This window comes from Falco punctatus (genome assembly GCF_963210335.1).
Source record: "Falco punctatus genome assembly, chromosome: 6".
Classification (NCBI taxonomy): Eukaryota; Metazoa; Chordata; class Aves; order Falconiformes; family Falconidae; genus Falco; species Falco punctatus.
This window is the reverse complement of record NC_137585.1, coordinates 21,699,808-21,717,282: the sequence shown is the minus strand read 5'-3', so window position 1 is coordinate 21,717,282 and position 17,475 is coordinate 21,699,808. Positions and strand designations below refer to the sequence as shown.

The following is a 17,475-nucleotide window of genomic DNA, read 5'->3' as shown; positions in this document are numbered from 1 at the left end:
TGCTAGTCTTGGTCATATTTTATCACTTACATGATGATTGAGAGACTCTAGGAACAAACATGAGGCTGTCATTCTAAATTAAAGACACTTGCTAGTCATTTATCTTGCTTTGGTTTTTGTTTTTTTTTTTTTGTTTTTTTGTTTTTTTTAATTTATTCTTATTAATATGCACTAATTGTCACAAGGCTACTGCACTCCAGAAAGGCATTTTGTACAGTAAGTACTGAAATGCTCTGCTTCAACTTCCAACAAAAAAACCATCAAAATACTTTTATAGCTATTGCTACATGATTATTGTTCACAGCTCATATATTTGGTTAACTGTGTAGCATCTGGTTTGGATACCTGGCTATTACACTGCAATCATGAATGGCTAATAAAGCTATGTAGTAAGTACCTAAAAGTTCTTAACTAAGATAAGTGTAAGAGTTAAAAGGTCTATATTGTTTTTTTCATATACTGTTCATCCAGAAAGCTGGTTGCAATACTAGCAGTGTATTGGTTGGATGCAACTGGTAGAAGTTTTAATGACCTTGATATAAATAAAGGCTTAAACAAACATTATATACTTCAAATAAGAGATAAAGATGCTTAGAAATACTTATGGATAACACAGGATAAACCCCAAGCTTCCTGAAAGCAGAAAAATGTTAAAAATTTGTCTTTCTTTCCAAATCTGTGCATTCAGTTAGGTAAATAAAATATGTATGCATTTTTTTTCTTTGGTTTAGTGGTCTACTGATAGAGGGGGTTGTACCCATTATTTTATATGTGTCTCCTCATAAAAAACACACTGTTGGGAAAAATGTAAAGAAAAATAATCTTATATTCCTGTAGATTGTAGGTAGAAAGGCTGCTTTTCTGCACTGGAGTTTAGAGACGCTTTTGTGAAAGGAACCACAGACTTGTACGTGACAAACAAGCACAACCTGGATCCCAGCTGGATATAAAGGCAAATCCATAGATTGTACTAATGTTGGTGCTTCTTGCTATTTTCTCTGCCAGCTAGTTTGCTTATGTATTTTATATAAAAGGAAAGCCAAAGTTTATGACAAGATTTAAATCTTGATATGCCTGATGTCCTCATCTTGGCATCTATGGAGAGATAGCATCAAGGCAGGGAAACAGATTTGTCATTTTATTATCTTCTAATCTAGATTAGAACCACCTCTAAATAGTTGGCCTTTCAATGTGGCTCTTTCTTGTTATTTCTTAATGGCACAGCATATCACATTGCTAAATGTAAATTGCTCTTGGCTAGTTTTTCAAAGTAATTTGACAACATAGTTTGATTTTGCTCTAATATAATCTAGAAACTGTTTCCCAGTAGTGGGACAAAGGGAATGTGAAGGAACTATTATACAGGATTCCTTGCAATTTGTTCTTTTCTTACGATAACTATCATATTTTGCTTAACTATAGAAATCTTCCTAGGTTCAAACACTCTACTCTAGATGTATTCAGTTATTACATGAACTGTATGGATTTCATACATTAGATGAGACTTTGCTTAGAATACTAATGTGACATGCTTTATAATAATGCAGTGAATCCCAACTTGCTTTTGATTGCACTAATCTGGAGTCAAATGTGCAAACCCTTGATAATTTAAGTTGATTTTACCTTTATCGTTTTGCATATTACATGATCTAGAGCCACACAAACAAAAGCTTGTTTGGACTTACCATGCTTTCCTTTTCAGAAAACAGAATTCTTTTTAATTAAAAACACTTAAAAAAAATCAGTATGTGTAATTGCTAACACCTGCTATGTGTTACTAACAGATGTTTCTTACTTACCTAAGGGAACTGTTATAATTACACTATAAGCTTATTGGAATGGCATTTAACCAAGATAGTTTAGGAACTTTAGGTGGTGACTTTGTGTTCTTTTATTCATCTTTCCTCTAAAAAACTTATACAAACCCCCCACAACCAGCCCTTGCCACTCGCCTCCCTGGCTCATATTCACCAAACACAGTTCACCACAATGAAGCTTTGGATGTTCAGCCTCTCCTTGCCCCTCGGGCCATCCCTGAGCATTGAAGATGAGTTTCCATATGTTGCTCCGAGCACAGCACTGGAGCCTGTCCTGGCAAGACCCAGGTTGGGACAACTGTGTGAGGTCTTACAAGTCATGCTAATAGTGGGGTTCAGGGAATGCAGACTGGCTGCATGATCTTGGGCAGCCCACTTAATCTCTCTACCTCTGTGTCCTTTTCTGTGACATACAAGCAACATGGCCTGTTGGGAAGCCTAAGTCAAAGGTGTTTGCCCAGAGCTTTGAGATCTTCAGATTAAAGTAAAGGTCAGTATGACTTTACTATGACAAGTTCTGAGCGTTGTCCTGTCACCAAGACCTTGCAGTCTGGAGGCAGGCTGGCCTTGTGCATCTTCAGACTTGACTGCAGAGCAAGACACTCTGTGTTCTCCCTCTGCATCTTCATTTATGAAACTAATCACAGAATTACCTGCAGGCATGTGTTAAATATGACACTGGTCTCTGCAAAATAATGGGCCAATTGCAAACAATGAATAAAGAGAGGCAGCTCCATTTATAACTGCTGTTTCAACAGAGCTGTGTTGTAATCAAAGTGATCTGAGGGTGACTCATTAATTAATTGATGTTCTTTTTTATTATGTGCTATTGAGTTAATGAGTAATTTGTGCTAGATAACTCTCTGAACACACTGATTACGTGAGATATTTTCTGGGGCTTTCATATCAATGACATGCTGAATAGGTGGAAGATGGTATTTGCTTATGTATACTCATTATTAGCAGGTTCAGGATGAATATAAATCAGCAGAAGGGCATTTTAAAAGGTATTAGATACATGCAACACTTACTTTAAAGCTTTAAACAGATACTCTTCAGCTTTTAATGCCTTAAATAGCATTAAAATCACTTCCTTGATAATATTTCTATCACCCGCATTTGGCAGCTTCTAGAAATGGTGCCTACACCAAAGATTTTTACTGGGAACACATTTGTGCTAATGGCCTGTTACCTTGCACATATGTATTTTGGTTTCCTTTTGTAAGGTACTGAACAGTAAACGGCTTTGGTCTGCATCATTGGACTGAAGTAGGAGAAATGTAGTAAGTGAATATGTAATTGGCTTTTTTTTGTCTAAAGTGGTATTTAAAAAAATAAAAACACTGTTCTTATATACAGTACACACTTTGCTTTCTGTAGTTTGAGTTGATAAAGCTTTTGCTTTATTGAAACCACAACATCTCCAATGCCATAGGAGTTTTTTATTCATTAAACAACAAATGGCTAAATTGGTAATTTAGTCTGACAACAGCAGCACAGTGGAAGCTTTCAGAAGAATCAGCTAAATGTATAAAATTATACCCAGCAATCACTACAGACCTTTATTTTTGACAAGATTTGTTCTAGGTACAGATGACTGTAAACTACCTACTGCTGAGAAAATTATAAGAAGCTGCTGTATATTATGTTGAAAAAGCCTTTAAAGTACTTTGTCTGTACAGGTGAAACCTTGCAACAGTCCCTGTTTGTTTTTTTTCTTTTTCCCACAGTCTCCCTTCTCACTGACCACTTTGCAATATATTTTCCTCATGTCATTCTATGTGTAGGCAATTAGGAACATCTGAGGGGTTGCTGGATGATTTTTTCTTTATTTACATTACATGAGCATAAATTTGAGCATTTTGGGAGGGTAGGAAGACGCAAGAAGGTGTGCTTAAAAAAACCCTCAGAAAATATGTTAAACGATAAAAATACAATTATGAAACAGATCAGAGACTTTTAGCCCTGGTCACTGCGTCTGCAGAATCCAGACTGTCTTAACTCATTACTAGTCACGACAGATAATAGACGCAGCAGGTTGTGGTTGGTGGAGGATCTTTCTACAGTTGAAAATCAAGGTTTGATATTTGTACTTTGCTATGTGGCTTAAAAAACAGCAACCCAAGAACAATGCATTTTTTAAATTATTATAACTTTTGTCTGGCTAAACTTAGATACAGATATGTACAGATAGAGATAAAATACCCTAAAGACAGGAGACACAAGTGGAAGCATTCCTGCCTGGCAAATGAACATACACTGAGCAATGGTCACTAGCAGAACACTTCACTGTATGCAGACAGAGCATGTTGACACACGCAGCGGTGAAGGGAACCTAAGGTAGATAACTAAAAGTAACTCGAAGGAATGGTCTAGGCCTCTGTCAAAAAGATCAATAAAGCGGCCTGGCAGATAATCTCTCTTCAATATTGTCTTATGATATTATACTTTATTGGAGTTGTAAATGTTTCCAGTAAATATTTCAGCTCCCAGTTATTATTTTAACAGCCAGGCAAGATGGAAGTTTGAAATACAGGAAAATGTGTAATTGATCTTTGCCCTACATCAAATCCAAGTTTATACTGTATCCTCTACATACAAATGTTAGTTATGTATATGAATGAGATATATGAGCTTAAAGTGCTCAAAGCAGTGCCATACCATTGCAGCACTTCGAATAAGCATATCAACTTTTTTTTTATCTTTACATCAATTATAGTTGATAGTATCACGAGACTATTTTTTTCTCCATAGCAGGACCACGCTCCTCTTCCCTATTTTGAGCATATGTCAGAAAACATGCACATATGAGTAGCGTGGCATGTAATGACATGCCACTATTCTCCCATTACGCTCTATGCATTTACCCCATAGAGGGCTGAGCAGCGGCAGGTTTTGGTTATGAGAGCGAGCTTTAGCATTTACAGCACTATGAGCGTGTCGCTGCCTTCATCCCCAGCAAAGCCTTCCACAGGCCTAGTTGGTTTTGGTGCTCTCCTAACTCAGATCTGTGGTTTCCTACTGCACAGAAGAATGCTCTGCTTCTCCCAGAATGTCCTAACGCTACTAGTAACATTTGCATGCATAGCTCTTGGTTTTCTGAAGAGCCAAAAATGCTTTACAAAAGCAGTGTATGCATTAGCCCCATTCGTCAGACAGGGGCAACTGAGGCACAGAGAAGTTGAGTGACTTGCCCGAGCTTACAGCAAGTCAAAGACAGAACCAAAGTCCCTTCTTTCCTGTTCCCCAGCCCTATTTCTGAACCAGGGATTTCTATTCAATCTGTAGTCTACTAATGGAAAACAGAAGAGATCTGTCTGGCTTCTAACTGAAAGACAAAACAGAGGCTGGAGGAGAAAATTGAAATTGGAATCAAAATAAAATAATATGATTCTTCCCTTTCTGGTCACCTCATGGTGACCTTCATGGAAAGGACAACTTGTTTATTGCACTTGAAGTAGATCTGGAAGAGCCTAATAGTACCTCTGACATCAACTGCTTCTCTGTCCCAAAGACATTAAGGGACTGTGGAAGGGAGTGGAAGAGAGACTTTAGGAAGGAAGATAGTTCACAAAATAGGGCTAAATTTCATTTGGAAAGCTACGTGGAGCTACTTCTTCTAATTAGCAAGAACATCCTGAGGAGTTGTTGCATTTCTTACTGGTCCTGTATGAGTCGAAGTCAAGCTTTGTGAGCCATGTGTGTTTTTAAAACGGTTCACAGCCAGAAACAAAACCACACTGTAACAATAGTCATTAGAACTAAATATCCATTTCTAAGTCAAGCCACTGTGCAGTGCGCTCCAAACCATACGCTAGAAGAATCACCCACTGCATTACAAAGTTTCTTTCCCCATCTCCAGGAAAAACATGTTGAAACTGCACAACAGCACAGGAAGAGCAGGGAAGGACAGTACTCAACTTGAGCAATGGTGAGGGCTCTTAGTCTAAATAAAAACAAGAGCTCAGCTTCATAGCAACATAGGGCATAGAGAGTTTCTTTTCTTTCTTTTTTTTCTTTTTTCTTTTTTTTTTTTCTTTAATGTTGTTTTCTTAAGTGTTTTCCCAGTGAGCTAGATTACAGTGGCAAACAGAAAAGAATTAAATATGCATTTAACAACTTTTTAAACATTCATCCTGCTTTCCTTTGCCAAACACCTGTAAGCTCTGTCAGGGGTATGAGCACTTAGGGACATCCGGCTGATGCTATAGCTTCATGGCTTTAAAAACTGAGGTCCACTCTCCTAAGAAGTGGACTGATTGCCAACAGTACCTGTCAGCAGTGACTCCACCTCTGTCAAAAGGATTTTAATTGCCAGTATTGATGGGGCAAACTTGTAGGATGCTGGCACGGACAGCAAAGTACCTGTGCAGTCCAGTGTAGTAGCTCTCACTTTCTGTATTGGTATTTCAAAGTTTTGTCCCATCCACATCAGCATTTAAATCACCTTCAGCACTCACTGAGGTGGGTAATTAGTAAGAAGTCACTCTCCTAGTGTCAGCTCGGGGTCATTTCCTTAATGTAAATAGACCCTCAGAGGGGGCTGTTTACAGTGCCTTCTACTTTCACTTTTTTCCAGGGTGTGTTGAGGACACAGCCCCAGAAAACTTTAGGGTTAAGCCCTGATTAAAAAAAATGAAAAACAAAAAAGAGAGAGGAAGACAGACCCCTCAAATTTTAAGAAATTTTTAGAATGTATATAAACAGAAGTCCTCTCCCTTTCCTTACCCCCCTCCCCCCAAATTAAATGATTTCAGAAAAATAACATATATTTATATTTTTATATATATATAAAATAAGATAACCAGAGGCACTGGTTTGCATTAGGGCTTAAATTCCAGCTAAATTAAAAATCAAATCCAGGCATTTTGAATGCCTAAGGGGCAGAAAAGCAGCACCCAAAATCATTAACTTTTGCAGCCTTTGTAATATATCCCAAACCGGTCAGATTTGTTTTTCAAAATTTTGTAGTAAAATAAAAGTGCTCTTTGAGGAAAATCTATGCAATTAAACAGTAGATGCTTAACCCCTGAAAAATAGAGGCTTATAACAGAAGTGCTGATAGACCCTTAACGATAGCATCATTAGCAGCAGGTGCTGCTAGAGTTATTAGTTTTCTAAATAGTTTTAATGTAAACAGTATTCTTAAGCTCTAAGTGTAACATAATGGTTGGGATTTGCTCTTTAATGCTTTTTACTAGAAAGATACAGCTCATTTAAAATAGCTGGTAGATACAGAAAGCATAAATATACAGTAAGTTTAGACACTGATTGTACTAAATGCAACAATACAAAGAAGCAAACAGGAACACAAATGGTAACACAATAAAACTGTATTACATTTGTGCTTCAAATATTACAATACATTATATACAATAGTCCAAAATAAACATCTCATGCCAAATGACACAAAAAGAAACAAAAAACCCAAACAAACCAAAAACCCCAAGAGCAAGCATAAAGAATCCAGCTGTATGTACAGTACCTTTTTAATTAACATTCAACTCTGAACTGGAGCAATTTTCACTACATACAGATGCAGTCCGCCTTTTATTTCACGCAACCATTCTGTCTCCCTATATCTATGCTATTCAGTAGGTTCCTGTGTCATTTCTTATATACATGTTGAGCAAAAAAGATAAAAGAACATAGTGCTTTTTATTCTTAATGGTGTGGCATCAGATCAGCGAACCTGGGGTGCATAACCTTCTTTCATTAAACCCTCCTCATAGTCTGTCTGGCACAGAATCATGTTGTTCTTCAGGAAAAATTTGTCTCCAACGCAAAATCTGAAATTATAATAATAAAGGAAGAAAAAAGGTAGTTTCAGGATGAATGGTGTGATACGATCTTACACATAGGTATTGTACAGCAAGTGTTCACAATGTTTTTGTCCTGACTGCACAGCTAACACCTTTGCTGTCTGTCGCAGTGCTCATAGACACATGTGCACGTATGTGAAAGCCCAGCAAAGGAATTGCTCTGGTATCAGAATTAATCCTGAGCTTTCAACAAAATCTAGTGCATTCAAGTGCTTTGCTTCCCCAGCCAAAGATGTCATTCAAAGTCCACCAAAGAATGTGGGAGTCTTGGATCAGGTCACTAGCACACAGATAAAAAAAGAATAAAATCCCAGGCTACTGAGTTGAGTGAAAAGTAAATGTCCTGCTTTGATGCAAATCAGAAGGAAAAGAAAGTGATTGTATACAGTGAGATGCCCATCTGCGATACGTTAACATTTGTCTTACGCAGGTGTACCACTAAGAATTTCTCGTTACATTCCAGTTGGATATTTTACCAGAATTTATTTAAACTGGTGGTTTTGAGAACTGTTCCTAGCATACACACAACTTTACATATATTGTAGTGCAATCCAGAGACACACAGGCAGGCATGCAGAGAAACCTTTTTCTTTTTTCCAGTAGGAGTTGATTATAAATGTAGTTACTCAGCTAACTATTTTCTCTCTTACGGTATCCGTATACCTACCTTGTTATACTATTATGTGCATCAGAATGATCTGATTGCTACAAAACGCTACTGAGATATTTCATTTGATTTTCTTTGATGAGTAGGAAAATCACATAACGTTAACGCTCCTGGCTGGCTGGCTTCAAACTTCGAGTAAAGTGGGATTTTCCAGCTAAGCAGTATGCTTGCATATAAGAAGGCTCTTCAGTGACACACTCCTCAACCCTTCCCCCTGCCAAAGCCAATCTTTTTGAAGATACTTAGGGAGCAAGTGAATAGGGCCAATGCATAGAAAAAGAGTTTCCCTAGTGACTGCCTTGGCAGGGTTACATGCTTTTGTTTATAGTGAACTCTCCAGCTATAAAATATATTGGGAGGCACTGCTCGCATTATTCCAATTAAAATGAAAGAAAGTAACCTAAATGAACCCCTTAACACTGATGTGAATAAATGAAACCAGTTTCTACCAGCTAATTATGGATCTCACTACATAAAGTATTGTTTAATGTGTAACGGATTATAATGTCCTTTTTTGTATAATTTCCAAATGGTGACATCTTGGACACAATTAGGGTCAGATATAAATGCTTGTGTTGTTTACGGTAGATTTAACAACAGAGTAGCTATGGGAATAGCTGTATATGTATTTAATTGTAACAATTTAACCTTCAAATAGCGGTGCCTGCTGTAGTTGACCCAGTAAAACTACGTAAATGACACAGGTTGACCCACCTGACCTCTGATAGTGGTCTCTCTTTATCAGATAGTCAATTTCTAATGATGTTCAAGCAGAAATCTTGGTGAATTGTCACAGTTTAAATTGTGTATGGAAAGCAGTCCTTTAATGTTTTGTGAAGGTGGAGGTTTAAATGAGTAGCAGTTGGACTGATTTACATTTGTGAAGATTGGAATGCTAGACAAACAGTGAACCCATTTATTTTCCAACTGGGTAGCTTTGGAAATTTATCCTTATGCTAGCTAAATAGATAGAGGGAAAATAGTGTAATAAAAAAGTGGATTGAAAAGAATTAGCTCTGCTCTTAAAGGAAAATTGGTTTGTTTATTTGTGGACTTTTTTTTTTTTTCTGTAGGATTACTGCCTGCTGCTGCTGATGATTGAAAATAGAGATTATGGAATGATCCCGAAATCTTTTAAGTTATTTATGGTCAAGACTTTCATAGCGTTTACAGGTTCCTGCTATCCTTCCCACCCCAATCCTGATATATTAGGTTACTAACAACACAAAAGTATTTTGAGAAGGTATGTTGAAATACAGAATTCTTAAAGCAATGAAGTTCTTTCGTGGTTTCTCTAGTTTCCATCTTTTGTATTTTTGTCCACTGATAGCAATGCTGACAAAAATTCTTTTGTGCATCTTACCAGATTAGATAAAGGAGTCTTAACCAGTGCCAATATGTAAAAGTGTTTTTCCCAAAGAAGTCAATTTAAAAAAAAATAATGAAAAAATAGCCCTTCTTAGTTTTTCTCTTAAATGAACATATGGATTAATATGGGCTAAAGCAGGGGAAGTTATGTATTGTGACAAATCAGTCACTCCATTACAGTTTGCCCAATGACTACTGCTGGGTACTGGGTGGGAGATGTCCGGCTGGCAGTGCCCACCACATCAGAGGGTTACTGCCCAGCAGTGTGTCTGTTCTTGCAGGTCAGGCACTGATGGGTGACACAACCACCTCTGTTCGCACAGCAGAAAGCACTCACTGTGAACTGTGAGTGTTATTCAGCCACGTATTCCTCTGTGTTCCAGTGTAATACAGAGCTTAGCAGACTAACTTCTTAAAAGTATTTAGTAAATGAAAAATACACTGCTGAAGTGCAATTCACTTGCACAGCAATACTTTCATATGTGATTTCGTGTAATATTGTTTGCATCAAAAGCCTGCCTGAAAGATTTTGTTTCTCAGCCCTCAGAGAAGTGCCACGGCTTGAATTAAACTGCACCAGCTACATGAGGGAGTCAGGATACCTTTCCCAATAAAAAGTGTCAATGCCTTTTAGTTTTGCTATGTTAATATCTCGAGCCAGAAATGCTCTACCTATGTCTACATGGCATTTGACAGCTTTATGCATGAATGGCTTTAAACATACACAGTTCCACAAATCATTTACCTTCCAAGTGTACAGCTGTCTTGTGGAGAGGCTGCCAGTGTCCCGTCTAGACACGCTTGGCTGTGTGATAACCTGTGGGGTGGGGGTCTGTCTGCATGGTGAGACACTCTCTGGGTTCATCTAGAGCTGTGTTTGCATGCTGGTACTCTGTGCCTTGGGGGAGACCCATTACTTGTGATACTTACAGTCCAAATTCTGCAAACATTTTCGTATTGAGCAAGTTCAGTGACTGAAACACATTGGCAAAGACTGATGGTGAGGCTTGCATGTGCCCCTGGGTATTAAATGTGTGAATTATGCACTCGTTAGGTGACAAAGAGGTAAGAACCAGGTGAAACACATAAACATGGCATGCTAGCTCCCAAATACAATGAGACATGGCAAGTAGACAGATGAAGTATGACAAATACCATCCATCCACACTTTCAACCTTATTTGACTCTGAAAAGCAGATTTAGCCTCTTCTGAAGTCAAAGAGCTAAATCTTGCAACTACTTCAGATCAGGTTTGCACACTCCAGGATTTAAACCTGGCTTAGCTTTAAAAGGGAAAGGTAAATTCAAGCTTAGCCTTCCACCTCTGGCAAGTGTTTTGTTGTTTGTTGTTTGGGGTTTTTTTTATGGAATTGGCATTGGATGTAAATCAGGGCGCAGTTTGGGCACGTATATCAAATGGAGTCAAGGAGCATATTAAGATGCCACTGGGTTAGGAGTATATAACAAAGCAGAACTATTATTCTTCTAGCAGGCAGATGGTAGTCTTCAGCCTTCCTTAAAACCCTCACCCAGTTTATTTAATAGGCATGCAAGATGAACAGAAGAAAATATACAATAGGCTGCATTAACATGCCAGATTGGACTTACCACCATAAATTGATAATAGTACTTTTGACACGACTGTGACATTAGTAGAATGACCATTATAATTAACCTACATCCTAAAACTCCTTTCATATTTTACAATGGCAAAAGTAAGGCCATTTGCATTACAAAATGACCTCTGTTATCACCTTGTTTGGAAGGAGAAGGTGTGCCTAGACTAATCGCAAGAAATATAAAACTTCCATTTTGAAAAATAGCTATTTCATTGTTCAGACAGATATTTACAGAGATCTCACTGCTGTCTGTCATCTTTTCTGATATACAGAATGTGTGTCGAGGTACTGAAAACTTCTTAAGAAAGCAAGAGAAATACCACTATGACCAAAGACAGCTATGTGTGAAGTGACTCCTCTGGTAATGTCAGATCCTTGTTGTTGTAGAATGAAAATCTGGAAGCATTTAATTGATTTCCTCCAGGACTAAAAAAGCTCAAACCCACGATACCCACTCCTTTCCCCTCTGCTCTGTGCAATCAGTGGTGTAACTTGTCCTCTGCTTTTCCTCCCTTCCTCTTTTTTTTAAAGCTGCTTTGAGTTTCTAGTATAACTCAAATTAATATTAATCTGTTTGCATCACTAAGAGAACAAAGCCAGTCTTTTACATCACAGTTCATCAGTCCACAGCTATGGTTTACTAATTCCAGGGTTCTGTCAAAATGTCCATTTATTGTCAAAGGTTGGAAAGTGGGAGCTGCGCCTGGGTTTGTGTATTTTTACCAGTACAATGTAATATATATACACACAGAATTCTAGTTCAATTTACAGCAAAAACCTCAACTTCGTGTGCGCTTTTCATTTACTGTTTTTTTAAAAGCAGGTATGGAAAATGTATTCATTTTTATTCTAAATTTAGAGACACTCATTGAAAATAAGCAGTATTCAGGTCTTTAGAATTTATAAAATGATCAGTCATGCAAAAATTTAATGTTGGTGTTTGAAGTAACGATGTCCCTGGCATTGCATTCCCTCCCCCTGGCTTGACAGAGAACAAAGACGGCATTGTGACGGCATTTTACAGTTTATACTGGAGGTAAGTGTTCACAGCTACATCAGGACAGCAGTTTGAATGAGTGTATAACCATTTTCAGTCCAACTTCCATTAAAAGAAAGGCTTTTTTGGATAGAAGGATAGAACAGTTGATTTAAACTCCCCTCAGTGATAGCAGATGGAGGTTTTAAACCATATCCTGAGTTGACTTCAAACGGCAGAGAGAAAATATCACAGAAGTATGGAACAAGCTGCTAAAGCAGCCGACAGAGAGTGAAAGGAAGGACACAGAAACTCCGGAAAGTGGGAAAGCCAAAGGCAGACTGACATCATCGCTGTAGTCAAAAGTGTCAAGCGAAGATACAGCTGAGCCCACTCACAAGATTTTCCACTCCATTTTGCTAGTCACACACATGCAACCTGACAAAGTGTGAAAGGCAGTGTCTGTTTACAGGTTTATTTTTCCAGTGGTTTCCTTTTTTTTTTTTTCCCTTTAAATTTTCTGCAGAAATTAACTGTAATAAGGCTACTGCCAACATGAGGTTAAGTGCTTCAGAGGAGGAATTTGTTTACAGAGAAGAAAGGGAAGCACTCACACCATTAAGATGACTGTCACTAAGCTCTGCAGGTATTTAGGAGATGGAAAAACTTCAAATTAGGAGTAAGGTGGACAGAGACATGAAAGATAAGGGCACGCTAAAACCTTTAGGCTAGAAGAAGAGCTTAATATTCACAAAATCCCTACAGCTTTAAGCATCAGTATCAAGAAAAAATGGGGAAAATATGTCAAAAAATGGCTGGATGGAGCAATTAGATCCTAGAGCTGAATAGCTTTATGAAAGTGAAAATATGAGACAGTGCCTATTTGACACCGGGGGACTAGACTTGGTGGCTCAGGAGATCTCTTTCAGTCCTGTCTATGTCTACAGTCCTGTCTACAGTCTGTCTTCCTAGATTACAGTATGTGAGACAATGCGTTTTTCTTCTCACTCGGAAAATGTAGCCTTCAGGAGGCCAATAAGAGGGGACAGGCTCGTTATGAGTCAGTTCAGAGACAGAGTTCATGGCCAAAACAAAAGTCCCCTGAAATCCAGAGGGTCTAACTACCATCCACAATAAGACTTGAGCTGGATGGTGAGTTGTAGATACTCAAAAATAATAAAGAAAACAGTGAACTTGTACATAAAAGCAGAAAAATCACTAAATCTTTCACAAAAAGCACTAGGCAAAAATGCCAGGCCTCCCTCTCACTGGGCCAGGATCAACTGTTTGAAGAGTAGGACTATGAGGGTCATGCAATAGCAAGCCTGAAGAACAGGCTGCCCCAAGGACTGGTGTGATGTGAGTTAATATAATTATTTGCTAGCTTGGAAGGCAGAAGGGACTGGAAGGAGCAACCAAGGACAGAACGTCAGAAGTACCAAAAGCAAAACCAAAGTAATGCAAGCTGGAGAAATGATTTAGTCTACTCATGGACATTCATTGCACATATTCTGTTAGGAAAAAAAACTGAATGGTGGATAAGTGAAGATCTGAAACATGGAACTGAACATAGAGCCTTATATACTCTGCAGTAGTACTCAAAATATGTTGTACTTTTATTGGTATAAAGAATGACCCAAACGATTTAAAATTTAATAAGAGGAGAGAACATGAAGGTGGGCAATAAGGTCGAACATACAGGTCTTACAATAGCTGGTAAGCCTTGCTACTTCTCTTGGTGATTTTTGGCTATTACTGATGTGTTTGTAAATAAAAATATTCTCTATATTAACAGATAAATTACACATTAGGGATAGTGGCTGGAGTGAGAGGAAAAAGCAAGTCTAAAACCCCTCAATAACACTGTTTTGCATACAAAGGGGCAGCATGGAATAAAGTAAGTTAAAATGCTATCTTATAAACTCATCCTTACTCAGAATCTGCTGTTTGGTTTTGATTAGCTTAACTAGAGGAATTAAAACAGGATCCTGAGAAGGACAACAGAAATTATTAATAGCATGGTGACTGACAAGATTAAGTTTAAAAGAAAAAAGTGGTTTCATAGTACATATAAAAAAAGTCTTCCAAAACTGGTGATGGGTCAGGTGTCTAGCATTTTTGGGTTTTATTGTTATACAAGTAATGAAAAACAAAAGATTTAAAGCTATTTATTAATGAGAGAATGTCATCAGTGGGATGTTTTGTCATAGGAACTGCAGAAGAGCTATGTTGGAGCATCCACGAAACAGGATTTATGATAAAAAACAATGAAATTTATTCTTCAGAGTGCCATTAGCCCCAAATTGTGAGGAAGAAAGGTACTCTACAGGCAGTCTGTCTTACTAGGCTCCATGAGAGCTATTGCAATATGATCAGGATAGGGCCAATTTTGAGAATTTCTTGAAACTTCTGGAACTGCTCCCTGTCTTGACTAGATGAACTAGACTGTATTTCAGGTAAATCAATGCTTTTGTTCCCAGCCTAAGACTCCTATAAGACAATTTAGGCAACCCTTCAACCAAATTACATAAAAAGTAAAAATCAAACAAAAGGTAGCTCAGTGGCCCTAGGGCACTGAATGATGTATATTAGCTGCAAAGTGTAATTGTACATTAATTCACACTTGTAATGGTAAAAAAGGAATATAAAAAATAATCTCAACAGCTTCCCTTTTTTGTGGAGGGGGGCGAGGAGAAAAAGAAAGTTCACTTCCTCAGATCCAAGAGTGCTAACGATGATGAAAATCTTTTGCACTCTGGGTAACAAACATTGTCTGCTTTGCTTGACTGATGAAGATTGGCTGACTTCTTACATTATAGAAGTTTGTCTTGTATGGGCTGAAGTGACAAGACAATAACTAAGTGCTAATTGTGCATAACCAACTCTAAAGATATGCAGCCCCATTATGGCATGTAATAAATGAAGCGAACAACAGAAATATATTAGGTGCTTTAATAATGATACTAGAACTGTGGTTTGAAAAAAACAGGGATGTGAAGGGTTTAAGAAACGAAACCTAGGAGTGTGCATGTGTCTTACTTAAGTCAGTACTACAGAAGGCTCAGCCTGCCTTACTCTGAATACAGCCTCTTATTTCTGTGGCAAGACAAAATTGATATAGGACTTTAAATAGCATTAGAACCTATAATTACTTTGCATTATTATATAGTTTAAGCAGTGGTTATTACTTGCCTGGTATTTTAATTTCCCATGCAACATGATGAAAAAGGTCAATTTGGCTTTTTTTAAAGAGCGTAATTGTAGTGTGCTACACTTATTAGCAGCTGTACATTTTATGGTTCTTTAGGGATGTTTGATTTTTAAATGACTACAGTGTTACAAAATAATACATTGTAGGACAATGTGTGTTAGCACAGCTTATTTAGAGCTGTATCTAACTTTGTCATGTTAGACTACTATCTTCCTAATTTTTGTTTCTTCCCTAGAAATGTACATTGTGTTTCTTCCCACCTGAAAATGAAAAAAAATATTAATGCTATAAAACTCTAAATAGGATCATGTAATAACTGAAAAATAACTGCAAATAATAGGTGCATTAAGGAATGGACATAATTGGTTCTCTCATTTCCTAGGCTTCATAGAAGTCATTGGCAAAGCTGCTAGCAGCTCTCGTGGAGTCAGAAATGGAGCTCTCGTGAAATCTCTGACAGGATTTGGTCACTACTCTGAATGTAGTTGCTATAAATTCAGCTGTATTTACCTCTGAAAAATTCAGCTGTTACAATTCTATCATTTTTGACATTTGTTCTGCAACTCTAACTTATGGGTGATGCTTCAGAACAAAGTGTCGGGTTTGGATCCTTGGGATTTTTATAACCTACAGTTAGGATATGGAAATAAAAATAGAACACAAGAAGTCCAGTGCTGCTACAGAGAAAATGGTGGGAACAACACCTTTTAATTTTAAATGATTACAGTTCTAGCAACAGGAAGAAACAACATGTACTTTAAAAGAAATAAATGTCATAAAAATGAAAAATTAAAGTGAAATTAATGTAATAATGACAAATGGTACTGCTATGCTCTTCTGCAGAAAAGGATCTCAAAGTCCTTTATAAATATTAATTAATTAAACTTGACAGCCTTTTGAAGGAGAGGGAGTAATATTACTCTTTTTTATTGATGCGGGATTTGAGGCACAAAAAGTTTTCTGGCCAAGGTCATGAAAGATTTTCTGTATCAGTCCCAGGAAAAGTTCCAGGTCTTACTCTCAGTGTTGGGTTTCCACTACTGGTAGATGTTTCCTCTTCACTTGAATGTATGCTCACACTAGTGCCGAATTAGCACTTAGCTTATGGAACAGACCCAAGAAATTCTCTTACCTCTGATTACAAAGTTGACATGCAAAACAGTCCAGGTGATAAACATTGTCCTTTGCTCTCATCACCATCTCAAAAGCAGGTATGAGCTTACTGCAGGCAGCACAGTTTCCTGTAACACCAAATAACCTGGAGATACAGAAAGAAATATATTCCTGAAGATGCTTAACTGGAAACCACACTTACTTGGTTTTTATCTTTTTTTTTTTTCTTTTTTTGTTTCGTTTTTCCTTTTTTTTCTCAGCAGTTGCCTGGCCTTTGATTGACTTCCCAGCACACCTCCCTTTGGAAAAGCTGGTCTTTGGTGGTACAAGTCTGCTCAATTTACAATACAAAGGCATAGTCCTTTTTACCAGGGAGAGCTTTATGAAGCAGTGACAGACTAATATTGCACCTATTGTGATGTTATTTTTTTCTGCAGGTTATACTGACCTTTCCTGATAAAAGAAACATCTTGTTAAACTAAACAAAGAAATAGTAAACAGATTAAGGATGTTACATAACTGTGCAGACAGAAGTCAAGCTGTTTGCATATGCGGCAAGAGTCTTCTGCTTGGATCCTGCCATACAGACGAGAGCCACATAACCTTGGCTTTTGGTGCTATTTATTATTAAAACACACTTTAGCTAGAAAAGAAATAACACTTGAAAAAGCCAATATTCTTCGCATTTTTGACATCTAGTGCTAAAAGCTTTACCACTATTATTAAAAGAACATTTTATGAACAAGTCATTTAAATTGTCAGAAAGCATTAGTGGTTCATGCACCTTACAACCCTATACCATAGTTATTGCTATGATTATGTTATTCAGGTAGCGCATTAAAGTAAATGAGGCTGTAAACTATATATAGTCACATCAGGAGC

The 17,475-nt window shown here is 37.5% G+C and overlaps 2 protein-coding genes across 7 annotated transcripts in view; one reads left to right on the top strand and one right to left on the bottom strand.

Annotated features, from left to right (window-relative positions):
• Positions 1 to 17,475, top strand: part of LOC308065656 (uncharacterized protein) — an 80,590-nt gene that overhangs the window by 62,960 nt on the left and 155 nt on the right. The window contains exon 4 of the mRNA XM_080391818.1: positions 9,380 to 17,475. This exon is cut by the window's right edge and continues 155 nt beyond it. Coding sequence (XP_080247944.1) covers positions 9,380 to 9,408 — 29 coding nt within the window. The 3' untranslated portion in view covers positions 9,409 to 17,475. The remainder of the gene's footprint in view (positions 1 to 9,379) is intronic.
• The window catches only part of LMO3 (LIM domain only 3), a 57,478-nt gene continuing 47,497 nt past the window's right edge, over positions 7,495 to 17,475 (bottom strand). For all 6 annotated transcript variants that reach the window (XM_080391809.1, XM_080391812.1, XM_080391810.1 and 3 more), the window contains 2 exons: positions 16,613 to 16,738; positions 7,495 to 7,606 (listed from right to left, as the gene is read on the bottom strand). In XM_080391809.1, coding sequence (XP_080247935.1) covers positions 7,501 to 7,606; positions 16,613 to 16,738 — 232 coding nt within the window. In that variant the 3' untranslated portion in view covers positions 7,495 to 7,500. The remainder of the gene's footprint in view (positions 7,607 to 16,612; positions 16,739 to 17,475) is intronic.